The sequence below is a fragment of the Boleophthalmus pectinirostris genome, unplaced genomic scaffold (genome assembly GCF_026225935.1).
Source record: "Boleophthalmus pectinirostris isolate CB_2022bp ecotype Guang Dong unplaced genomic scaffold, ASM2622593v1 HiC_scaffold_9, whole genome shotgun sequence".
NCBI classification, from domain to species: Eukaryota; Metazoa; Chordata; class Actinopteri; order Gobiiformes; family Gobiidae; genus Boleophthalmus; species Boleophthalmus pectinirostris.
This window is the reverse complement of record NW_026571541.1, coordinates 37,513,345-37,539,708: the sequence shown is the minus strand read 5'-3', so window position 1 is coordinate 37,539,708 and position 26,364 is coordinate 37,513,345. Positions and strand designations below refer to the sequence as shown.

Sequence of the window (26,364 nt, the reverse complement as noted above, 5' to 3'; positions counted from 1 at the left end):
GCTCCACAGATGCGACTCGACATCACTGTAAAACATCAAGTCTCTGGACTTTTGTTTTGTGGTTTTAAACAGAATTCATCCAGTCAACAATGAAAACAAAAACAATGTGAAAAGTTTAGAGTTTAAACGTGAGAACAAACAGAGGCTGGAGTCTCAGGAGCAGATCTGTGTCTCTGGGGTAAAGTGAAGCTTTTAAAAGTACGAGCATTTGCAGTTCTGCTGACGGTCTGTGCTGCTGATGCTCCTGGTGTAAAGTGCAGACTTTGTGTCACTTAGGCTACGTTCAGACTGCAGGGTTTAACGCTCAATTCAGATTTTTTTGTGAAATCCGATGTTTTTTCGAGGTCGTTCACATTTCCAGTTAAATGTGACTTGTATGTGACTCCAGTGTGAACATTAAACGGTCCAAAAGTGTCCCACATGTGACACTGGAGACACGACGACGTCAACCGCAGCGAGCGTCTCTGTGTTTACAGAAGTTGTCCAAACATGGACGCAGCATCGAGCACCTGGAGATTTTAAAGTTCCTCTCGTACCGGAGCCAGAACATGAACAACTTACTTGTTTTAAGGAGGAGATTGAGAAGGAGAAGGACGAGGTTTTTGGTCGTGGTGTTTTGTGGTGAGTGGTGATGTGCTTCACTTCAGTCACACAGAGTTCATTAACAATTTTCTCCTACTTCAGCGCAGAATAGTGACGTTTGTGTCTTGTTGATGACGTGTAGGTGGATGAATGCACTTTGGCCGTTCAGACTGAAGTCACATGTTAAAGATCAGATATGTATCAGTTTCAGGAGCACATATCCAAGTGTCCTGGGTCACATTTGAAAAATCGGATCTGTGTCATTAAAAGATCAGACACAGGTCACATAGGGGCCAAAAAATCTGATTTGGGTGACTTCAGGTGCATCTGAACACAGCCTCTGGTCGCTGTAGTGGACTTGCATCAGTGACGGGTGTGTACCTACACCTCTTTAGAGAATTTAGTGTTTAGTTTATTTATTACATTAAACAATCAGTGGAGGAGAACGGCTCAATAGCGATGAGTATTTATAAAACTACATGTGTAAAAGTAAAACTATGACCAATATTTATCATGGGGAAAAATCCCTCAGTCGTCCAGGTAGAATCCACAGCAAATTCAGTTTGTCAACTGAACAAAACTTTATTTGGTCGAATACTTTTCAGAGCTCATCCAAACTGCTTCTTCAATAGACGCATCAAGAATCTCTGACTTCAGGTCATCGCGCAATTCATACTGGGAAAGAATTTCTGAGAAAATGAGCATCAAACCTCCATGTTTGTTTTCCCAGTGGGACGTGTTTATTGACAAAGTCGATCTTTTCAAGTCTTTTGAACCATATCACTTTTGTTTCTGGTTCTGATATTGTCATGTTTTAGTTTTGGGATTCAGATGTCGTAATTGTGTGGTTTTTGGATCCTAACAGCGAAAAACAACTCGAGAAATGTGTTTGTGAACTCCATAAATGCAAAAGTGAATCAGATGTGTGTGACTCAAACCTCTGTTCAAACTCTTTCTCTTTCTGAAAGGTGAAGGTGATGGGCAGGATTGATCCACAGGAAGAACCAAAAAGGAAACATTTGTCTGACTAAATCATCCCGAGTTTACAGAGAACATTTTGTATGTGGAGCGACAACAAAGCAAAATCCCGTTTGTTAATGTAGAGGAGCAGAAGACAAACAGACTGAGCTGCACTTTCTTGTTCTTGTGGTTTTACAGCAACATCACGTCTTGGTCTTTGCAGTGGAAGGTGTTTCTTGGTGAACAGTTGGAGACTTTCACTTTGGCGTTGACTTTTTAAATTCGTAACCGAGGTTGAGCGAAGGAGCAGGATTTTGTTTTGTTGTCGCTCCACATACAAAATGTTCTCTGTAAACTCAGGATGATTTCTTAGACAGACAAATGTTTCCTTTTTGGTTCTTCCTGTGGATCAATCCTGCCCATCACCTTCACCTTTCAGAAAGAGAAACAGTTTGAACAGAGGTTTGAGTCACACACATCTGATTCACTTTTGCATTTATGAAGTTCACAAACACATTTCTCGAGCTGTTTTCCGCTGTTAGGATCCAACAACCACACAATTACGACGTCTGAATCCCAAAACTAAAATATGACAATATCAGAACCAGAAACAAAAGTGATATGGTTCAAAAGACTTGAAAAGATCAACTTTGGGAAAACAAACAAGGAGGTTTGATGCTCACTTTTTTGTAAAATCCTTCCCAGTATGAATTGTGCGATGACCCGAAGTCTGAGATTCCAGTTTGGATGAGCTCTGAAATGTATTCGACCAAATAAACTTTTGTCCAGTCGACAAACTGAATAAACACCAACACCACCAAACCAAGTGGGAACCAGAGGAACATGAATGTACCAGACGTTTACCTGTTGGCGGTGATGTCTCTGTGACGTCGCGGCTCGGGTCCTAACTGGGGTTGGGTCTCTCTGCGGATCTCTGCATCTAAAAAAAAAAAAAAAAACCACAAAAACACAAAGACGCATGTTTAGTTCACTTTAAAAGCTCTTCTTCCTGTGAGTGTGAGTGATGATTCAGGCTCAGAGCAGGAGCAAGCAAAGTGTCGTGTCTGCGAGCGAGCACCAGAGGGCAGCACAGCGCTTCCACACACGCGACGCCCCGACCCCCAAAAACAACGAGAGAGACAAAACATGAAGCGCCAAAAGAAGCGAAAATATCAACGAAAATCAGGTGAATTTGATGAGGGGGAAAAAAAATATAAAACTAAAAATCTGAGAGTGATGGTTGGAGACAGGCAGAGAGGGACTGTACCTGTGACTGTTCTCTTAGGAAATCTGGGAGCTGAAATTCACCTTTAAAAACCTGAAAAACAAAATACTACGTTTAAATGTGGCGTTTAGAAAGAGCGAAAATGTCACTGATTTAGAATTTCATTGAGTAAAATCAAACAAAGAAGCCAGAAGTGTCACGAAACTGAAATAATAAAAACTCGATTCTCATGAAAAAGGAAAAGACTCGATCCCTCCTCCTCCTCGTGTGTCAGATTGTGTCAGATGCCCTCCCTCCCTCCCTCCCTCCGTCCGTCCCTCCCTCCTCGTGTCTTCGTGGGATTCCTGGATTCGTTCGGGGCAGTTCGCATTTCACTGACATCATCAATTCCAGAATTCCTGTTCGGGGTTACACTCGGAAATTCTGACTCCGCGCTTGGCTCCTCTCTCCCTCCATCTGTCCGTCCGTCCACACTCTCTCTCTCTCTCTTTCCTTCTCAATCCGTGTGTCGTTCGTTCGTTCGTTTTTCAATATAAAATCTAAAATAAGAAAATGAAAAAATAACAGTTTCCTTCATTATTTGTCTCTAAAACCAAAATGAAAAAAACAGATAATGATTTGTTTTTTCAGTTTGAGATTTTGTGTTTAAATGAAAAATGGAAAAAAAAAAACGGATAACGACCGTTTCCCGTTTACGTGATTTAAGTGACTGTGATGTGGGACTGAACCAGGACTGATCCAGACCGGGACCAGAGCGGGACTGAGACCGAGACCAGGCCAGGACCAGGCCGGGACTGAAACTGAGACCAGGCCGAGACCAGACTGGGACCAGACCGCGACTGAGACCGAGACTGAGACCAGACCGGGACCAGAGGGGGACTGGACTGAGACTGAGAACGGGACTGAAACTGAGACCAGACCATGACTGAGACCGGGACTGAGACCGAGACCAGACCGGGACCAGAGGGGGACTGAAACTGAGACCAGACCGAGACCAGACCGGAGGCTCAGAGTCCACGGTAGGGCCGGAGCTCGAAGCTGAGGCTCGGAGTCAAAGCTCGGAGTCCACCCTGGTCCCGGTCTGGTCCCAGTCTGGTTCCGGTCTCAGTCCTGGTTCAGTCCAACACCACAGTCACTTAAATCACGTAAACGGGAAACTGTCGTCATCTGTTTTTTCCATTTTTCATTTAAACACAAAATCTCAAACTGAAAAAACAAATCATTATCTGTTTTTTCATTTTGGTTTTGGAGACAAATAATGAAGAAAACTGTTGTTTTTCGTTTTCTTATTTTTCGTTTTATATTGAAAATGAATGAACGAACGACACACAGACTCTTCTCTCTCTCTCTGTGACTTGATTCTTTTTCTCATGTTCTTGTTCTTTTCGTTCGTTTACAGAACAGACGCCGGTTGATACTCGCCCGATGATTATGATCAATGCAGCCAGATCTCTATCTCTCCATCTCTCCACCTCTCCACCTCTCCATCTCTCCATCTCTCTCCATCTCTCCCTCTCTCCACCTCTCCACCTCTCATCTCTCCATCTCTCTCTATCCCTCCTCTCTCCATCTCTCCACCTCTCCACTATCTCTCCACCTCTCCACCTCTCCACCTCTCCACCTCTCATCTCTCCATCTCATCTCTCTCTCCCTCCTCTCTCCATCTCTCCACCTCTCTCCACCTCTCCACCTCTCCACCTCTCCACCTCTCCACCTCTCCACCTCTCCACCTCTCCACCTCTCCACCCTCTCCACCTCTCCATCTCTCCATCTCTCCATCTCTCCATCTCTCCACCTCTCCACCTCTCCATCTCTCCATCTCTCCATCTCTCTCTCCACCTCTCCACCTCTCCACCTCTCCACCTCTCCATCTCTCCATCTCTCTCTCTCATCCTCCCCCTCCTCTCTCATCCTCTCCACCTCACCTCTCCACTCCACTCCACTCCACCTCCACCCTCCACCCTCCCATCCACACACCACCTCTCTCCACCTCTCCACCTCTCCACACTCCATCTCACAAACCTCTCCACCTCTCTCACACTCCACTCTCATCTCATCTCCTCTCACAGTCTCACACACACACACAGAACTCCACCTCAAACACACTCAGAGACCACCCTCCACCAAACACACCTCTCACACACACACACACCACAGAAACACACACACACCACACCACACACCAGACACAACACACAACACACACAGAGACACACACACACACACTCACAACACACCACACACACAACAACAGACACCACACACACACACACACACACACAGACACACACACACACACACACACACACACAGACACACACACACACACACACAGACACACACAACACACACACACAGTCACACACACACACACACAGACACACACACACACACACAGACCACACACACACACACAGACACACACACACACACACAGACACACACACACACACACACACAGACACACACACACACACACACACACACACACACACACACACACACAGACACACACACACACACACACACACACACACAGACACACACACACACACACACACACACACACACACACACACAGACACACACACACACACACACACACACACACACACACACAGAACACACACACACACACACAGCACACACACACACACACACACACACACACACACACAGACACACACACACACACACACACACACACACACACACACACACAGACACACACACACACACACACACACACACAGACACACAGACACACACACACACACACACACACAGACACACACACACACACAGACACACACAGAAACACAGACACACACACACACACAGCACACACACACACACACACACACAGAGACACACACACACACACACACACACAGACACACACACACAGAAACACAGAGAAACACAGAAACACACACACAGACACACAGAGTGGATTATGGACCACAGGGAATCTCCTCCTCCTCTGACCATCTCTGCTCCATCTGCTCCTCTCCTCTGTTCCTTCTTTCCTCTGTTCCTTTCCTCAGTTCCTCTCCTCTGTTTCTCTGCTCCTCTCCTCTTCCTCTCCTCTGTTCCTTTCCTCCTCTGCTCGTCTCCTCTGGTCCTCCACCTCTGTTCCTCTCCTCTGCTCTTTTCCTTGGCTCCTCTCCTCTTATCCTCCTCCTCCTCCTCTCCTCTCCTCTGTTCCTCTGTGCCTGTCCTCTGTTCTTCCCCTCTGTTCCTCTGTTCCTCCTCCTCCGCTCCTCGTCCTCTAACCTTCTCCTCTGTTCCTCCTCTCCTCTCTTCCTCTCTTCTGTTCCTCTCCTCTGTTCCTTCTCTCCTGCGTTCCTCCTCCTCTGTTCTTCTCTTCCGTTCCTCAGCTTCTTTCCTCTGCTCCTCTATTCCTCTGTTCCTCTCCTCTGCTCTTTTCCTTGGCTCCTCTCCTCCTCTTCTCTCCTCCTCTGTTCCTCTCCTCCTCTGTTCCTCTGTTCTTCTCGACCCCTGGCCTCCATCCCTTGTACGTTCTGTCTGTGAGGCCCGAGCTTCACCGCAAAATTAAAACGCGACGTAAACTCGACCGTTCGACGAAAAGACGCCGCTCCGCTTCTCCTCCGCAAACATCAGAAGAATGTGAGCGACGGCGGGCGGAGGGACGGACGGAGCGAGGGATGACGGGCGGAGGGAGGGATGGAGGGGGAGGGTGATCTTGTGCGCGGGAGCCGAGCGAAAAGGCTCTGAGCGTTTCCATGTGTTCTCCATCAGACGGAGCTTAGCGATTTGGGGCCAGGTGGGTTAAACGGCAGCAGCGGCTTCGGGAGCTCAACCCCTCGACTCAGCGGCGATAAACACCAGAGCCAGCGCGATCCTGTGTCCTTGGGCAAGACACTTTAACCACACGGTCCAGTTTCATCCTGCACCACACACACAGTCCCACACGAATACGACGGGAACACACTTTCTCTCCTTATCTCTCTCCTTGTCCAGAGGCGGAGATACAATTAGGCAACACTGGGCAGTCGCTTAGGGGCCCCCCAAACCTGGAGGGGCCCCCCGACTAATTTCCCTCAGTGCCGCTAATGATCGGGGCCTCAGAGCAATTTGATTTTCTCTCAATATGACAAAACATTAAATAAGAGTAGTTTTACTTTTAAACAAGAAAAGCTCCATCAAAATAAAATCTGATTGTCAAATTATTTTAACTGTCAAAGCATTCACTCTTTCACGTTAAAATGGATGAGTCACCTTAACCGTGATTTGAACAGAATCATAACAGAGTCATATGTAATGGATGTAATCAAAAATGTAACTGTACTAACAAAAAAACAAAACTACTTCCACATTTGGTTTTCTAGTCGGCGACCGAACTAAAAAGACAAGTTTCCAATCAACCCTAATTCAGAAAGAGATGTGTGTGTCTCAAGAACAATGAGCAAAAACAGACAATAAATACTAAAAAACTGAATTATTAGTTACGTTTACACTTTATCAACGTATCAAACAATTTGCGTCCAGACACGTCGTTTCTGTGTCCTCAGGCCTTCTTCATCCACACAGCTTTGAGCACATTTGTTTACGTTTTACAGAAACTAAACTTAAAACCACATGACTCATTTGCATAAACTAAGTGTTGATAAAAACAGCTCTTTCCTCGTGCCCTGATGTGGTTCAGTTTGTGTCGGACTAAAGGACACAGTGACTCAGTGGAATATGAGTGTTCTTTCTGTGACAGAGGGGTGTTCTGCTGATGGTGAGTCTGTTCTGTGTTTCTGTCGTGTTGGAGATGGTTCATGTGAAACTTTTCAGAGATTATACGTCTGCAGGTCGTACACACAGACGTACAGAACTACACTTCGCTCTTTAACACGAAAACGACTGAAACGATAGAAAGTCGCAGCAGCCGATTTCGAGCTGAGGAAGATGGTGAGAGTGAAAACAGTGTTTTTGTGGACTGTGTACTAGTAAGTTGTTGTAGTTCCGCTGTCTCCCGTTTGTCTCTGGTTTGTTTAAACTGTTTCCCAGAATATCGTCACATGATCAATGTCACGAACCCAGAGAATCAGGAAGGAGCGAGTCACAGTGACGTGGTTCAATAAAGACACGACTAGAGCTCCTACATCAGAGTATCAGTGTTTTCAGGCGTCCACACAGTCAAGGATCAGGTCTGTACTCAAATGAATTCGTTGGAGCCGGAGGCACCAGATCGTTCCGTCTCTGGAGCCGTTTTCCATCAGATTAGTGAGAACGAACACTGCATCCACAACAAAAATGACTTGAATAAGAGCTAATGTGAATGGGGCCATAAGGAGGGCCCCAAACTCAAGTTCTCTGAGGGCCCCCAAATGGCTAACTCCACCACTGTCTCCCTCCATATCCCCCCTCATGTCTTTCTCCTCCTCTCCTCTCAGCGTCTCTCTATCCCTGTCCTCCTCATCCTTGTATCATTCGTTTTTCAATATAAAACCAAAAATAAGAAAACAAAAAAACAACTGTTTTATTTCATTATTTGTCTCCAAAACCAAAATGAAAAAACAGATAATGATTAGATTTTTTAGTTTTTGATTTTGACTGAACCAGGACTAAACCAGATCCGGGACCAGACCAGAACCAGACCGGGACTGAAACTGGGACCAGACCAGGACCGAGACCGGGACTGAGACCGGGACCGAGACCGGGAACCGAGACCGGGAACAGACCGGGAACGAACGGACGAGACTGGGACGGACCAGAACCGGGACTGAGACCGGGACTGAGAACGAGACCGGGAACGAGACCGGGAGCGAGACCGGGAGCGAGACCGGGAACGAGACCGGGAACGAGACCGGGAACGAGACCGGGAACGAGACCGGGAACGAGACCGGGAACGAGACCGGGAACAAGACCGGGCCTGAGATCGGAATCAGAGCAGGCCTGAGACCAGGACTGGTCATTATTCATTTTCATTTTGGTTTTGGAGACAAATAATGAAGAAAACTGTTGTGTTTTCGATTTCTTATTTTTGGTTTTATTTAAAAAAAATAAATGAATGAATGACACACAGATTCTCCTCCTCTCTCGCTCCTCCAGTTCTTTCTCCTTTAGGTGACTTCCATAAACTCTGAGCACACTCTCTGTGTGTGACGTCGTCGTGTCTCCAGTGCTCATGCGAGACACTTTTGGGGCGTTTAAAATTCACACTGGAGTCACAAATCAGTCACATTTAACTGGAAATGTGAACGACCTCGCAAAAAAATTGGATTTCACAAAAAAATCCGAACTGAGCATGAAGCCCTGCAGTGTGGACGGAGCCTAAGGGGGCGGGGCAAAAGGTTCAAACTAAAACTTGTTCCTGACTGATGCTTTAAACCAGGTTCAGGCCCTTTAAGTTTGAGTGACAGATCCAAACCTCCTCCACATCTGCCTGAGCTCATCTGTTTCAACTTTAGACTTTCACACATGGTTTATTTTACTGAGACTGCGCCAGATCAGGAGTCGGAGTCGAACCCACAACCTCCTCCACCCTCCTCCTCCTCCTCCACACTGAGAGGAGGGGCCGGGCCTTTTTCCCTCTGTTTATTATTCCCAGAATCTGAAGCTCGAATCTGGTGCGGACTCGGAGCCAATCTGCGCCTGGAGCCGGGACAAAAATAAGAGTCCGACTGTCTCCGCGCGGGTCAGAACAGAGAGTTATGGAGTTCTGGAGCGATGTTTACAAAGACTACAGTTTGTAAATCTGTCAGAAAATATTAAAAGTCTGTGTTTCCAACGATAAAGAGGCTGGATTTTTCTTTCTCTGGAGGATTAGCTGCTAACACATCACATATTTAGGTCTCCACGCTACTTTTTTTGTTTTTAAAATACTATAAGCGCCAAAAAACACAACTTATGCATGTGTTTTATAAGTTTCAGCTCCTCTCTCTTTGCTAAGTCACTCCCCCTTCAGAGCGCTATGACCACACACTCGGCGTTCGTCCCTCAAATGAAACTCCTGCACATCACATCCAGTTTGTGAAGTCGTTGTGTACAGTTTTTTTTTTTTTTTTTAATCGTGTTTTTGTGTATTTATGGAGCGTTGTCGTGTGGGAGCGTGAGGGACGTGGGCTTGTGGGCGGAGCCTCGTACAGGCTCGTACCGCTCACTGTAAGGAGGGTTTGAACAGAACTCGGGAGAGATCACTAGATTAACAAGTCATACAAAAACTACTACAGACTACAACAACTACTACTACAGCAACAACACTACAACAACTACTACAACAAACAGTACTACAACTACACTACACTACTACAACTACTACTACACTAACTACAACTACTACTACTACTACAACTACAACAACTACAACTACAACAACTACTACAACTACAACTACAACAACTACTACTACAACTACAACAACTACTACTACAACTACAACAACTACTACTACAACTACAACAACTACTACTACAACTACAACAACAACAACTACTACAACAAACTACTACTACACTACTACAACTACTACAACTACAACTACTACAACTACAAACAACTACAACTACAACTACAACTACAACTACAACTACAACAACAACAACAACAACTACTACAAAAATAACTACTACAACAAACTACTACTACTACAGCTACTACAACAACTACTTTATCAAGAGGAAAGACGTTATTGTTCTTCCTCCTACAGGATTTGGCGCATTACAAATGTCACGACTAAACAACGGCGATTGGTTAAATATAAAAAGTACCCGCCTGCCGTTGAGCGAACGAATCCTAATGCTGCGAGGTCACACGGTTTCTACAAAGTGAAACCTGCTGATGAATCAGGCTAAAAAAAAGTGTCGCTGTAACAAAATAATTTAGTAAAATAAACTAAAAAATAAATTTGGCGATATATCGATACAGCAGCCCACGATTCATCACATTAAACGAAACGATATAACGATATTTTAATATTTTTGAAAACCCCTAATTCACACACGCACACATCTGTAACTTGGTTTGGTCTCCATGGAGATAGAAAGGTTTAATGCCATACTGTGAAACATTCTAGATAAAATAATAACATCTCCACCTCTTTACACCTTTAAGATTTATTTTTTATTTTTTGTGTGTGTGTTAATTGTGAAAAGTTCTTGCACTTTCTCGTAAACCTCAGCTCAGACTCGTTTCAGCTGTGACGATCTGATGTTTCTTTCGCGTTTATTTTCCTCCAGCTGTTCCTGACGTAGCTCCACGTGCGAACCATCTGACGCAACACGCTCCGACACGGATGTTTACAGCCACACGCGAGCTCGCCAATCCACAAACACGACACGGAACACGCGAGGAACCGGAAGAGCGAAGCGACGCGACGCGGAGAAGAGACGGAGGCCAAGAAAACAAGGACATCTGTTCACCACGACGCCAACGAGAGACGGGAGAGACGACGGGAGCGGAGCCAGACACGAGCAGAATGTACAGAGGAGGAACAGGAGGAAGAACACAGAGGAGGTTTAAGGGGGAAGAGGAAGATGGAGCAGAGGAGAGAGCAGAGGAGCAGAGGAGAAGAGCAGAGGAGCAGAGGAGAAGGTCAGAGGAGCAGAGGAGAAGGTCAGAGGAGCAGAGGAGAAGGTCAGAGGAGGAGCAGATGAACCAGAGAAGAAGCAGAGGAGGAGGAGATGGAGCAGAGGAGGAGCAGAAGAAGGAGGAGAAGGTCAGAGGAGCAGAGAAGAAGGTCAGAGAAGGTCAGAGGAGCAGAGGAGAAGGTCAGAGGAGCAGAGGAGAAGAGCAGAGGAGAAGGTCAGAGGAGCAGAGAGAAGAGCAGAGGAGAAGGTCAGAGGAGCAGAGGAGAAGGTCAGAGGAGCAGAGGAAGCAGAGGAGGAGCAGATGAACCAGAGAAGAAGCAGAAGGAGGGCAGAGCAGAAGAAGGAGGAGAAGGTCAGAGGAGCAGAGGAGAAGGTCAGAGGGTCAGAGGAGCAGAGGATGGAGAGGAGAGGAGCAGATGGAGCAGAAGAGGAGCAGAAGAAGCAGAGGAGGAGCAAATGGAGCAGAGAAGAAGGTCAGAGGGTCAGAGGAGGAGCAGAAGAACCAAAGGAGGAGCAGAAGAAGCAGAAGAGGAGCAGAAGAAGGAGAAGAGGAGCAGAAGAACCAAAGGAGGAGCAGAAGAAGCAGAAGAGGAGTAGAAGAAGTAGAGAAGGAGCAGAAGAACCAAAGGAGGAGCAGAAGAAGAGGAGCAGAAGAGCAGAGAGGAGCAGAAGAAGCAGATGGAACAGAGGAGGAGCAGATGAAGCAGAGGAGAAGGTCAGAGGAGCAGAGGATGGAGAGGAGAGGGTTGGAGGAGAAGGTCAGAAAAAGCAGGAAACAGGAGGCCTAGAGGAAGAGCACAGAGGAGGTTTAAGGATGTAGAGCAAGATCGAGCAGAGGAGAAGGTCAGAGGAGCAGAGGAGAAGCAGATGAGGAGCAAATAGAGCAGAGAAAAAGGTCAGAGGAGCAGAAGAAGCAGAGGAGGAGCAGAGGAGAAGGTCAGAGGGTTAGAGGAGCAAAGAAGATGGTCAGAGGAGCAGAGCAGAAGAAACAGAGGAGGAGCAGAAGAAGCAGAGGAGGAGTAAAGAAAAAGGTCAGAGGAGCAGAGGATGTAGAGGAGAGGAGCAGATGAGGCAGAGGAGAAGCAGATGGAGCAGAGGATGGAGAAAATTGAGCAGAGGAGAAGGTCAGAGGGTCAGAAGAAGCAGAGGAGGAGCAGAAGAGCCAGAGGAGGAGTAGAAGAAGGAGCAGACGGAGCAGAGGAGGAGCAAATGGAGCAGAGAAGATGGTCACAGGAGCAGAAGAGAGGGTCAGAGGAGCAGAGGATGGAGAGGAGGAACAGAAGAACCAGAGGAGAAGCAAAGGACGAGTAGATGGAGTAGAGGAAGAGGAGCAGACGGAGCAGAAGAAGCAGAGGAGTAGCAGGATGGAGAGGAGAGGAGCAGATGGAGCAGAGGAGGAGCAAAGGAAGAGCAAATGGTGCCGAGAAGAAGGTCAGAAGAGCAGAGGATGGACAAAAATGGAGCAGAAAAGAAGGTCAGAGGAGCAGAGGAACCAGAGGAGGAGGACATGGCGCAGAGGAGGTGCAGAGAAGAGGGTCAGAAGAAGCAAAGGAGGAGTAGAAGAAGCAGAGGAGGAGCAAAAGGAACAGAGAAGAAGGTCAGAGGGTCAGAGGAAGCAGAGGGGGAGCAGAAGAACAAGAGGAGGAGAAGAAGAAGCAGAGGAGATGGAGCAGAGAGGAGCAGATGAGAAGGTCAGAAGGTCAGAGGAAGCAGAGGAGAAGCAGACAGTTCCACTAACAGTCTTTGGCTCGGTTTTCCTCACATGGTTCTGATCAGGAGCAGCTCCACAAAGTCTCGGCGTCGTGTGAGAAACGAAAAACTCCAAACACGGGGAAAAAAAAAGAAAGAGGAACATTTTTGGATTTGTTCCGCGGCTCCAGATCTGATCCAGGACTTTAAAAAACACGAGATCTTTAAGAAGTCCGAGCCAAAAACGAAAACTAAGGCAGGAAAAATGTGACAATTATAACAGCTGAAATAAAAAAGATTGAGCGAGTGTAAAAGTAAACGATACTTTTGATTTTAAAGGTTCACTACGTCATTTTAAAACTATTCGGGAACGATTCGCTTCTGTCGACGGGACTTTTTAAAATCTTTGATTTGTGTTTTCGTGTGAGATTTTGAAGAGGAACCACCAAACATCAGGAACACGGACGCAGAGACGCAAAATACAAACTCAGAAAACAGCGAAAATAATGAGAAGACTTTATTCGTCACCTCTCGTAAAGTTGTAAATTTAAACTTCAGCGTCTCATCCACATCATCCTCAGAAAATAAAGAACCCAGTCCACAAAACCGCGCTGTGAATCCAGTTTGAAGCACTCTTTAAAAGTAAAATGTTGAATTCTCGTCTATTTTCATACAAAAGTCACACTGGATTATAAGGAGCATTAAGAGAAACAAACAGACGACACTTGAGTCTGATCCTGAGTCCAGACTCCTCGATCCATGGGCAGGTCGTGGTGTAACTCGTCGGCGTCGTCTCTGTCTTGGTGAATGTGAATGTGGGTGGATCATTAATCTGTGTGTCATTCGTTCATTTGTTTTTCAATATAAAACCAAAAATAAGACAACAAAAAAACAACTATTTTCTTCATTATTTGTCTCCAAAACCAAAATGAAAAAACAGATAATGATTCGTTTTTTCAGTTTTTGATTTTGTGTTTAAATGAAAAATGGAAAAAAAGGATAATGACCGTTTCCTGTTTACGTGACTTCAGTGACTGTGATGTCGGATTTTTGCACCGAATACAAACTGAACCGGGACTGATCCAGGTCCAGGACCAGACCGGGACCAGACGGGACCAGGACCAGACCAGACCAGACCAGACCAGACCGGACCGGGACCAGACCGGGACCACCGGACCAGACCGGGACCAGACCGGACCAGACTGGGACCAGACTGGGACCAGACCGGGACCAGACCGGGACCAGAGTGGACTCTGAGCTTTGACTCCAAGCCTCCGCAGGGTTCGAGCCTCAGCTTCGAGCTCGGGCCCTGCTGTTGGATCTGAGCCTCCGGCCTGGTCCAGGTCTGGGTCCCGGTCTCAGTCTCGGTCTGGTCCCGGCCTGGTTGTGCTCTGGTCTTGGTCTCAGTCCCGCTTTGGTCCAGGTCTGGTCCCGGTCTGGTCCTGTACGTATGTGGTGCAAAAGTTCGGCATCACAGTCACTGAAGTCACATAAACGGGAAACGACCGTTATCTGTTTTTTCCATTTTTCATTTAAACACAAAATTGAAAACTGAAAAAACGAATCATTATCTGTTTTTTTTAAATTTTGGTTTTGGAGACAAATAATGAAGAAAACTGTTGTTTTTTCGTTTTCTTATTTTTGGTTTTAGACTGAAAAATGAATGAACAAATGATACACGGATTTAAGTTTGTTTTTTATTTCCTATGAGGACGACTCAAATATACGTTGAGTAATAATGTGTTTAATTCAGCTTTGACACATTTGTTTACGTTTTACAGAAACGAAGCTTAGAACCACATGACTCATTTGCATAAACTAATGTCTCTGATAAAAACAGCTGTTTCCTCGTGTCGCTGATGTGGTTCAGCTTCTGTCGGACTAAAGGACACGACGACATGAGGCTCCTGACTGACGACAATACAACACACACTGCAGCTTGTTGTTGTGGTGCGGTTGTGCGTCGGCTGGATGTGTTGTTGTTGTTGTTGTGTTTGTTGTATAGTTGTGCAGTTGTGTTGTTGTGTAGTTATTGTGTTGTTTTTTCAGTTGTGCGTCGGCTGGATGTGTTGTTGTTGTTGTTGTGTTTGTTGTATAGTTGTGCAGTTGTGTTGTTGTGTAGTTATTGTGTTGTTTTTTCAGTTGTGAGGCGGGTGGATGTGTTGTTGTTGTACAGTTGTGTAGTTGTGCCTCTGGTTGTGCGTCGGCTACATGTGTTGTTGTGTAGATGTGTCGTTGTTGTGTCGTTGTTGTGTCGTTGTTGTGTAGTTGTTGTTGTGATGTTGTGTGTTGTGTAGTAGTAGTAGTACGGTTGTGCGTTTGCTGCATGTGTAGTTGTTGTGTAGTAGTTGTTGTTGTGTGTTGTGTAGTTGTTGTTATGTAGTAGTTGTTGTGTAGTTGTTGTGTAGTAGTTGTTGTGTGTTGTTGTTGTGTTGTAGTTGTGTAGTTGTTGTGTTGTTGTTGTGTTGTTGTGTGTGTAGTTGTTGTGTTGTTGTTGTGTAGTAGTTGTTGTGTTGTTGTGTAGTTGTGTAGTAGTTGTGTTGTTGCTGTGTAGTAGTTGTTGTGTTGTTGTTGTGTAGTAGTTGTTGTGTTGTTGTTGTGTGTGTAGTAGTTGTTGTGTGTTGTTGTTGTGTAGTAGTTGTTGTGCTGTTGTGTGTGTGTTGTTTGTGTTTGTTGTGGTAGTTGTGTGTAGTGTTGTGTTGTTGTTGTGTAGTTGTTGTTGTGTTGTTGTGTAGTAGTTGTGTGTTGTGTTGTTGTGTGTAGTTGTTGTGTACTTGTTGTGTAGTAGTAGTTGTGTGTTGTGTAGTAGTTGTTGTGTTGTTGTTGTGTAGTAGTTGTGTAGTTGTCGTGCGGTTGTGCGTTTGCTGCAGTAGTGTTGTTGTGTAGTAGTTGTTGTGTTGTTGTTGTGTGTTGTTGTGTGTTGTTGTGTGTTGTTGTGTTGTTGTGTAGTAGTTGTGTGTTGTTGTGTAGTTGTTGTGTGTTGTTTGTGTAGTTGTGTGTTGTTGTGCATTCGCTGCATGTGTTGTTGTGTAGTAGTAGTTGTGTGTGTGTGTTGTGTAGTTGTTGTGTGTGTTGTTGTGTTGTTGTGTAGTTGTTGTAGTTGTTTGTTGTTGTGTGTGTTGTGTGTGTTGTTGTTGTTGTAGTTGTTGTGTTGTTGTGTGTTGTGTGTAGTTTGTGTTGTTGTTGTGTGTTGTAGTTGTTGTGTTTGTTGTGTGTGTGTTGTGTGGTTGTGTAGTTGTGTGTAGTTGTGTTAGTTGTGTGTGTAGTTGTTGTGTAGTTGTGTGTAGTTGTGTTGTTGTGTTGTTGTTGTGTAGTAGTTGTGTGTTGTTCGTGCGGTTGTGCGTTTGCTGCAAGTAGTTGTTGTGTTGTTGTGTAGTAGTTATTGTGTTGTTGTTGTTGTGTTGTTGTTGTGTAGTTGTTGTGTTGTTGTGTAGTAGTTTGGTGTGTGTTTGTGTAGTTGTTGTGTGTTGTTGTGTAGTTGTTGTGTTGTTGTGCATTCGCTGCATGTGTTGTTGTTGTGTAGTAGTTGTGTTGTTGTTGTAGTTTGTGTTGTTGTTTGTTGTAGTAGTAGTTGTGTAGTTGTGTGCGGTTGTGCGTTCGCTGCATGTGTTGTTGTTGTTGTGTAGTTGTGTGTTGTTGTGTGTAGTTGTGTGTTGTTGTGTAGTAGTGTGTGTTGTTGTGTGTTGTGTAGTTGTTGTTGTAGTAGTTGTGTAGTAGTAGTTGTGTGTTGTTGTGTGTTGTTGTGTGTAGTTGTGTTGTTGTGTGTAGTAGTTGTGTGTAGTTGTGTGTTGTGTAGTTGTGTGTTGTGTAGTGTGTGTTGTTGTGTAGTTGTTGTGTGTAGTTGTTGTGTAGTGTGTAGTAGTTGTGTGTTGTTGTGTAGTAGTAGTTGTGTGTAGTGTGTAGTTGTTGTGTGTTGTTGTGTAGTTGTGTGTTGTGTTGTGTAGTTGTGTAGTAGTTGTGTGTTGTTGTGTAGTTGTGTGTTGTTGTGTGTGTGTTGTGTGTTGTTGTGTAGTTGTGTGTAGTTGTGTGTTGTGTGTGTAGTTGTGTGTAGTTGTGTGTAGTTGTGTGTTGTTGTGTAGTTGTTGTGTTGTTGTGGTAGTTGTGTGTTGTTGTGTGTTAGTTGTGTAAGTTGTGTGTTGTGTGTTGTGTGTGTTGTGTGTTGTTGTGTGTTGTGTGTGTTGTTGTGTTGTTGTTGTTGTTGTGTAGTTGTGTAGTTGTGTGTAGTTGTGTGTGTGTTGTGTTGTGTTGTGTTTTGTGTAGTTGTGTGTTGTTGTGTGTAGTAGTGTTGTGTGTTGTTGTGTAGTGTGTGTGTGTGTGTGTTGTTGTGTGTTGTGTGTTGTTGTGTGTAGTTGTGTTGTTGTGTGTTGTTGTGTGTAGTTGTGTAGTTGTGTGTAGTTGTGTTGTTGTGTGTGGTTGTGCGTTCGCTGCATGTGTTGTTGTGTAGTAGTAGTTGTGTGTAGTTGTGTACTTGTTGTTGTGTAGTTGTGTGTAGTAGTTGTGTAGTTGTGTGTGGTTGTGCGTTCGCTGCATGTGTTGTGTGTTGTTGTGTTATGTGTGTAGTGTTGTGTGTAGTTGTGTGTTGTGTGTGTGTTGTTGTGTTGTTGTGTGTTGTTGTGTGTGTAGTTGTGTAGTTGTGTTGTGTTTGTGTTGTTGTGTGTTGTGTTGTGTTGTTGTGTAGTAGTTGTTGTGTAGTGTGTGTTGTTGTTGTGTGTGTTGTTGTGTAGTGTGCGTGCTGCAGTAGTAGTTGTGTTGTTTGTGTGTTTTGTGTGTTGTGCGTGTTGTGTAGTTGTGTTGTTGTGTAGTTGTGTGTGTTGTTGTTGTTGTGTGTAGTTGTGTGTGTGTTGTGTGTGTTGTTGTGTAGTGTGTGTGTAGTTGTGTGTTGTGTGTGCGTGTGCATGTGTAGTGTGTTGTTGTGTAGTGTGTGTAGTGTGTGTTGTTGTGTAGTTGTGTTGTTGTGTGTTGTTGTGTGTAGTTGTGTGTAGTTGTGTGTAGTGTGTTGTGTAGTTGTGTAGTTGTGTAGTTGTGTGTAGTTTGTGTAGTTGTGTGTGTATTGTGTAGTTGTGTGTAGTTGTGTGTTGTTGTTGTGTGTTGTTGTGTGTGTTGTGTGTGTGTGTGTGTGTGTTGTTGTTGTGTTGTTGTGTAGTTGTGTAGTTGTGTGTTGTGTTGTTGCGTTCGCTGCATGTGTTGTGTGTTGTTGTGTGTTAGTGTTGTGTGTGTTGTTGTGTAGTTGTTGTGTAGTTGTTGTGCTTGTTCGCTGCTGTATTGTGTGTGTAGTTGTGTTGTTGTTGTGTTGTTGTGTAGTTGTGTGTGTGTTGTTGTTGTGTAGTTGTGTGTAGTGTGTTGTGTAGTTGTGTGTTGTGTGTTGTGTGTAGTTGTGTGTGTAGTTGTGTGTTGTGTGTAGTTGTGTAGTAGTTGTGTAGTTGTTGTGTAGTTGTGTAGTTGTTGTTGTTGTGTAGTTGTGTATTGTGTAGTTGTAGTGTTGTGTGTGTGTTGTGTGTAGTGTGTGTGTGTGTTTGTGTGTAGTAGTTGTGTGTAGTTGTGTGTAGTTGTGTGTTGTTGTGTGTTGTTGTGTGTAGTTGTGTGTTGTTGTGTAGTAGTAGTTGTGTAGTTGTTGTGTAGTTGTGTAGTTTGTTGTTTGTGTGTTGTTGTGTGTGTTGTGTAGTAGTTGTGTGTTGTGTTGTGTGTAGTTGTGTGTTGGTTGTGTGTAGTTGTTGTGTGTTGTGTGTGTGTGTCGTGTAGTTGTGTTGTTGTGTGTTGTTGTGTGTGTTGTTGTGCGTCGCTGCAGTAGTAGTTGTGTTGTTGTTGTGTGTAGTTGTGCGTCGCTGCAGTAGTAGTTGTGTTGTTGTGTGTAGTTGTGTTGTTGTGTGTGTTGTGCGTCGCTGCAGTAGTAGTTGTGTTGTGTTGTTGTGTAGTTGTGTAGTAGTTGTGTAGTTGTGTGTGTTGTTGTGTGTGGTTGTGCGTCGCTGCAGTCTGATCTTAATGGGCTCTGAGTCGTTCCTGCTTCATCCATAAAACAAACGAGTGTCAGATCCTTTTACAGCATTAAGATGTTTGTTCATCATCGTTAAAGACAAACATCGATAACACACAAAAAACACACAACACACACACACACACACACAACACAACACAACACACACAACACACACACAACACCAGGGACGCACAACCGACGGAGGGATGGAGAGGAGGGACAGAGAGAAGAAGAGAAAGATGGATGAATATTAAGAGAGAAAAAGACAGACACAGAGGGAGGGAGCGAGAGAAGAAGAAAAAGAGGGAGAGAATATTACGGGAGACAGAGACAGAGAGAGAGAGAAGAAGGGAGGGAGAGAAGAGAAAGAGCGATAGAGCATTATGAGGAAGAGAGACAGAAAGAGGGAGGGAGGAGGGGGAGAGCGAGAGGAGGAGAGGAAAAGAGGACGGAGAAACAGAAGAAGAGAAAGACGGATAGAGTATTATGGGAGAAAGAGGCAGAGAGAGAGAGAGAGGGGGAGAGGGGAAAAGGAGACACGAGGAGAGAAAGAGGAGGAAGGAGAGAGAGGAAGGAGGAGAGGAGTAGAAGAGCGGAGGAGAGAGGGAGAAAGAGAAACAGGAGGAGAGGAGAGAGAGAGAGAGAGAGGGGGAGAGACAAGGAGGAGAGGAAAGAGAGAGAGAGGCACAGGAAGAGAAAGAGAAGTGAGGAGGCAAGAGAGAGACAGGAGGAGAGAGAGAAGAGAGGAAGATATAGGTAGAGAGAAAGAGAGACAAGAGAGAGGAAGAAGAGAGAAGGAGAGAGAGACACAGGAGGAGAGAGAGGGAGAGACAAAAAAGGAGATGAGAGAGAGAGAGAGAGAGAGAGACGGAAGGAGAGAGAAGAGAGGAGAAGAGAGAGAGACACACACAGGAGGAAAGGAGACAGAGAAGAAAGGAGGAGCGAGAGAGAGACACAGGAGAAGAGAGAGAAGTGAGGAGGAGAGAGAAGAAAGGAAGAGAGAGGGGAAAACACAGGAAGAGAGAGAGAAGAGAGAAGGAGAGAGGAAGACACAGGAGGAGAGAGAGGAAGAAAGAGAAACAGGAGGAGAGGAGAGAGAGAAGAAAGGAGGAGAGAGACACAGGAGTAGAGGAGTGAGAAGAGAGGAGCAGAAGGGCAGAGGAGAGAGGAAGACACAGGTAGAGAGAGAGAGAAAGCCAGGAGGGGAGAGAAGAGAGGAGGAGAGAGAGACACAGGAGGAGAGGAGAGAGAGGAAGGGAGGAGAGAGAGAAAAACTGGAGGAGAGAGAGAAGGAGAAGAGAGAGAAGAGAGGAGGAGAGAGAGACATAAGACGAGAGAGGGAGAAACAGGAGGAGAGGAGTAGAAGAGCAGAGGAGCAAGGAAGAGAGAGAAATAGGAGGAGAGGAAAGAGAGAAGAGAGAGAGAGAGAGAGAGAGAGAGAAGAGAGAAGAGACACACACACACAAGAGGAGAGAAGAGAGGAGGAGAGATAAAAAGAAAGAAGGAGAGAGAGAGACACAGGAGGAGAGAGGGAAAAACAGGAGGAGGGAGAGAAGAGAGAAGGAAAGAGAGAAGAAAACAAGAGAGAGAGACACACAGGAGTAGAGGAGCGAGAAGAAAGAAGGAGAGAGAGACGTGGGAAGAGGAGACAAAAGTGAGGGAGAGGTCGAGGAAGGAAGAAAAAGAGAAGTGAGAGAAGGAAAGTGCGGCCACAGAGAGAGAAGAGAGAAGAAGAAAAGAGGAGGGAGAAAGCGAGAGATGAAGAGAGGAGAGAAAGTGTTTGGCGGCGGAGGAGAGGAGAGAGAGAGAGAGACCTCGATTCACCTTGATGTAAAAAACAGATTTTCACGAACAAGACATGAACGAAAGAGTTTCCAAAAACAAGACACGGACTGGAAAGAAAGAGAGAGACGGAGAGAAAGAAAGAGAGAGAGAAAGGAGAAGGGCAAAGAAGGACAGAGAGAGAGAGAGAGAGGAGAGAGAAAAGAAAAACAGTGGAAAAGAGAAAGGAGAGAGAGAAGCAAAATAGGAAAAAAAGAGGGAGAGGAGAATGAGCAGAGAGAAAGAGAGAAAGGGAGTGGCAAAAAAGAGGAGTAGAAAGAAGGGAGGGTCTGATGGAAAAGTCATGTTAGGGGAAGAAATGTTTGTTCAGCAGTAAAACAGAGAGAGAGAGAGAGAAAAAGAGAGGGGGAACAGAGGGATGGGAGGAGGAAAAGAGGACAGAGAGAGAGAAAGAAAGAAAGACGGAGAGGGGGAGGATAGGAATAGAGAGGAGGAAAAGAGGAGGAGAGAGGGAGAGAGAGAGGGAGAGATGAAGAGAGAGAGAGAGAGAGAGAGAAAAGAGGGGAGGACAAGTTGAATAACACAGATGTGAAGAGGCATTCCTCAGATCTGACCGAGTTTACTGTAAAAAAAAAAAACTGCTGATCCAGAACCAGACCGGGAACTGGACCAGAGACTAGACCAGAGACTAGACCAGAGACTAGATCAGAGACTGGACCAGAGACAGACCAACTAGACCAGAGACTAGATCAGAGACTGACTAGATCGGGGACTAGAGACTAGATCGGGGACTAGACTGGGGACTGGACCAGACCAAAGACTAGACCAAAGACTAGACCAAAGACTAGACACCAGGACTAACCAGAAACAGGACAGAGACTGACCGGGGACTGGAGACAACATCAGGGACTGACCGAGACTGGACCAGAGACGGGACCAGAGACGGGACCAGGGACTAGATCAGGGACTAGACTGGGGACTGGACTAGACCAAAGACTAGACCAAAGACTAGACCAAAGACTAGACCAAAGACTAGACCAGGGACTAACCAGAAACAGGACAGAGACTGGACCGGGGACTGGACTGAGGACAACATCAGGGACTGAACCAGGAACTAGACCAGAGACGGGACCAGAGAGGACCAGAGACTAGATCAGACCAGGACTAGACCAGACTAGACCAAAGACTAGACCAAAGACTAGACCAGACTAGACCAAAGACTAGACCAGGGACTAACCAGAAACAGGACAGAGACTGGACCGGGGACTGGACTGAGGACAACATCAGGGACTGAACCAGGAACTAGACCAGGGACTGAACCAGAGACTAGACCAGAGACTGGACCAGAGACTGGACCAGGGACCGGACCAGGGACCGGACCAGGGACCGCCCCAGAGAGTAGAGCGGGGACTGGACTGGGGACTGGACCAGGGACAAGACCGTGAACTGGACCGGGGACTAGACCGGGGACTAGCCCGGGGACTAGACCGAGGACTAGCCCGGGGACTAGACCGAGGACTAGCCCGGGGACTACACGGGGGACTAGACCAGAACTCGGACCACTATACGACCATCTGGTTTCGACTGTTGAATGTCTTTAAGGACTTTCCAAAACTGAACCACTGAACCTGGACTAAACTCTGACCACAACCTCCAGGGCTAACCACTCTGCCACAGAAGAGGTCGGGAGTCTAACCCACAACCCGCTCAGCGACAGGAGACGGGCTAACCACTCTGCCACACACACACATTTATACTCGAGCGCTGACGAGGTTTTACAGTCAAACTCTCCGAGGACTAAAGTCGTCTGAAATTCCATAACAACATCGAGAACTACATTTCCCATGATTCATTTCAGCGCAGACAACATGAAGAAATATGTTTTTAATTTGTATTCTTGGGATTATGACGGAAATAATTCACACCAAAGTCTTGTCGAGGTATTTTAAAAGCAAAAAAGTGTCGAATCTATAATTATATCAGCCTCTTCAAAATATCGCAATAAATATCGTACCGTGAGATGCACATAGAGGTTTTACACCGTCACGTGACCCTACAGCAACAGTACCTACGCCGCCATGACACCGGACACACTATGTCATTGACTTCAGCAGCATCGGAGAAACATGGGCAGGTTTTGTTGTGTATTTGGTTGTTCTAGACGCTCTGAAAGGGATAAAATGATTCGTTTCTTCACTGTTCCTCTGGAAATGACTCATCAGGATCAAACAAGGGAATTATCGAAAAAAAAGACACAGATTATAGTTAGAGAACATAAACCACGAAGAGATTTCCTATGTTACCATCAAGACACACTCACGTCACTTTCATCAAGGTATTTGCTATTTAAATAGTTTCATAGTTTATTTAATGAGAGAAGCACATTTACTGAACTAAAATGTAAAAAGAAAACATTTGCAGTGTGAGTGTGCAGTAGAAACTGGATCTTCCAGCACATATAAACATGTCACTCGTAGGACCATGTTTTCTTTATTGTCTTGTTTATCCACAACTTAGGCTACGTTCAGACTGCAGGGCTTAACGCTTAATTCAGATTTTTTTGTGAAATCCGATGTTTTTTCGAGGTCGTTCACATTTCCAGTTAAATGTGACTTGTATGTGACTCCAGTGTGAACATTAAACGGTCCAAAAGTGTCCCACATGTGACACTGGAGACACGACGACGTCAACCGCAGCGAGCGTCTCTGTGTTTACAGAAGTTGTCCAAACATGGACGCAGCATCGAGCACCTGGAGATTTTAAAGTTCCTCTCGTACTGGAACATGAACAACTTACTTGTTTTAAGGAGGAGATTGAGAAGGAGAAGAACGAGGTTTTTGGTCGTGGTGTTTTTGTGGTGGGTGGTGATGTGCTTCACTTCAGTCACACAGAGTTCATTAACAATTTTCTCCTACTTCAGCGCAGAATAGTGACGTTTGTGTCTTGTTGATAACGTGTAGGTGGATGAATGCACTTTGACCGTTCAGACTGAAGTCACATGTCAAAAGATCAGATATGTATCAGTTTCAGGAGCACATATCCAAGTGTCCTGGGTCACATTTGAAAAATCTGATCTGTGTCATTAAAAGATCAGATACAGGAACATAGGGGCCAAAAAATCTGATTTGGGTCACTTCAGGCTGCAGTCTGAACGTAGCCTATGTCTTCTAGAATTAATCTCTTTTTGTGAGTGGATCTTTCTAACGTTCGCGAGGATCTTTTCATGGCCGATTCTTTCGAGGTTCGGCTCACAGACTCTTCGACTCGTGCGTCATGTTGATCACAGGAGCCCAGTGTGGGTTCGTTGAATCTTAAACTAGTGCAGGTTTTCCTGGATAAATTAATGAAAATTTTAGTTCAGTAAATGTGCTTCTTTCATTAAATAAACTATGAAACAATTTAAATAGCAAATACCTTGATGAAACTTCGTGTGTCTTGATGGTACCGTAGGAAATCTCTTTGTGGTTTATGTTCTCTAGATATAATCTGCGTCTTTTTTTCAATAATTCCCTTGTTTGATCCTGATGAGTCATTATCAGAGGAACAGTGAAGAAATGAATCGTTTTATCCCTTTCAGAGCGTCTAGAACAACCAAATACACAACAAAACCTGCCCATGTTTCTCCGATGCTGCTGAAGTCAATGACATAGTGTGTCTGGGGTCACGTGACGGTACAAAGCCTCTATCGTGATAAAATCGTACCGTGAGATTTGGATATGGTTACATCTGCACACATGAGGCCAGGAGGCGCATGTTGTTTGTCTCTTGTTTCGTTAACCTGATTTCTCTTTGATTTGTTGTGGTCCAGACGCGTCACAGACAAAAGAAGTTCACAAAAAGGAAAACCACACGGAGACTGAAACTGAAACTGAGACGGTGGCCTCATTATCACAAACTCAACACTCAGGACTCAAGACTCAGGACTCAGGACTCAGGACTCAGGACTCAGGACTCAGGACTCAGGACTCAGGACTCAGGACTCAGGACTCAGGACTCAGGACTCAGGCTCACTGAAGCGTCGCTCTCGTTTGGACCGTTTCAAACTAAACTCAGGTTCATGACAGTTTAAGTGTTTACGTGTTTGAGTTTACAAGTGTAAAATACAAAAACAGGTGAAGCAGGACGAGGACGAAGACGAGGACGAAGACGAGGACGAAGACGGACGAGGACGAGGGGAGGGGGAGGGACCTGATGCGACTCCAGGACGTTTTAGACAAAGATCATTTTTCTATTTCAGTTCAACATGTAAAAAGAAAATAATAAATCTAAAACTATGTGTCCTGTCAAGTCCTGGTCCAGTCTTGGTCCAGTCCTAGTCCAGTCCTGGTTTCAGTCCCTGTTCAGACCTGGTTCGGTCTTGCTTTAGTCCTGGTCCATTCTTGGTTCAGTTTTAGTCTAGTCCTAGTCTAACCCTGGTCCAGTCCTTGTTCAGCCCTGGTTAAGTCCTGGTTCAGTCTTGGTCCAGTCTTGGATAAGTCCTGCTTAGTCCTGGTCTCGTCATGGACCAGTCCTACTTTAGTCTTGGTCTAGCCCTGGTCAAGTCTCGGTTTGGTCTTGGTTCAGTCCTGGCCCCGTCCAGGCCTAGCCCTGGTATAGCCCTGGTGGCCTCGTCCTGGTTCAGTCCTAGTGTAACTCTGGTCCAGTCCTGGTCCAGTCCTGGTCCAGTTCCTGGTTCAGTTCTGCTTTAACCCTGATCTAAGTCCTGGTTCAGTTCTGGATCAGTCCTGGTCTAGCCCTGGTCTAGCCCTGGTCCAGTCTCGGTCCAATCCTGGTCTCATCTTGGCCCAATCCTACTTTAGTCCAGGTCTAGCCCTGGTCAAGTCCTGGTTCGAGTTTGGTCTTGTCCTGGTTCAATCTTGGTTCAGTCCTGGTTCAGTCCTGGTCCAGTCCTTGTGTAGCCCTGGTCCAGTCCTGGTTCAGTCCTGCTTTAGTCCTCGTCCAGTCCTGGTCCAGTCCTGGTCTAGTCCTGGTTTTAGTCCCGGTTCCTCACCCTCCTGGTGTTGTCGAGGACTTTGGCGTCGGGGCGTCCGTAGTTGGGCGGGTTGGCGTGCGGGTCGTATCCCAGGCGTGACAGCATGGGGGCGATGGCGGGCATGTCCCTCACCACGTCCGGCGGGATCTTCCCCACCCACTTGGACAGAGCCTCCACGTTCACCGGTTTGATCACCTGATCCGTCGACCGCTCCACTCTGCAACACAAGAGCAACAGAGTGAGATAATACTCCCTACAACTGTACAACTCACCCACATGTCACAGATAATACTCCCTACAACTGTACAACAACTCACCCACATGTCACAGATAATACTCCCTACAACTGTACAACAACTCACCCACATGTAACAGATAATACTCCCTACAACTGTACAACTCACCCACATGTAACAGATAATACTCCCTACAACTGTACAACTCACTCTTATGTAACAGATAATACTCCCTACGACTGTACAACTCACCCACATGTCACAGATAATACTCCCTACAACTGTACAACTCACTCTTATGTCACAGATAATACTCCCTACAACTGTACAACTCACCCACATGTAACAGATAATACTCCCTACAACTGTACAACTCACCCACATGTAACAGATAATACTCCCTA

The 26,364-nt window shown here is 45.6% G+C and overlaps 1 protein-coding gene across 2 annotated transcripts in view; it reads right to left on the bottom strand.

Moving 5' to 3' along the window:
* The window catches only part of tpst1 (tyrosylprotein sulfotransferase 1), a 49,861-nt gene that overhangs the window by 2,854 nt on the left and 20,643 nt on the right, over positions 1-26,364 (bottom strand). Inside the window, exons 2-4 of one of the 2 annotated variants that reach the window (XM_020933664.2) lie at positions 25,743-25,941; positions 2,810-2,860; positions 2,407-2,482 (exon numbers count right to left, since the gene is read on the bottom strand). In XM_020933664.2, the coding sequence (XP_020789323.1) occupies positions 2,447-2,482; positions 2,810-2,860; positions 25,743-25,941 (286 nt within the window). In that variant the 3' untranslated portion in view covers positions 2,407-2,446. The remainder of the gene's footprint in view (positions 1-2,406; positions 2,483-2,809; positions 2,861-25,742; positions 25,942-26,364) is intronic. The other variant, XM_055147698.1, reaches the window with a different exon arrangement.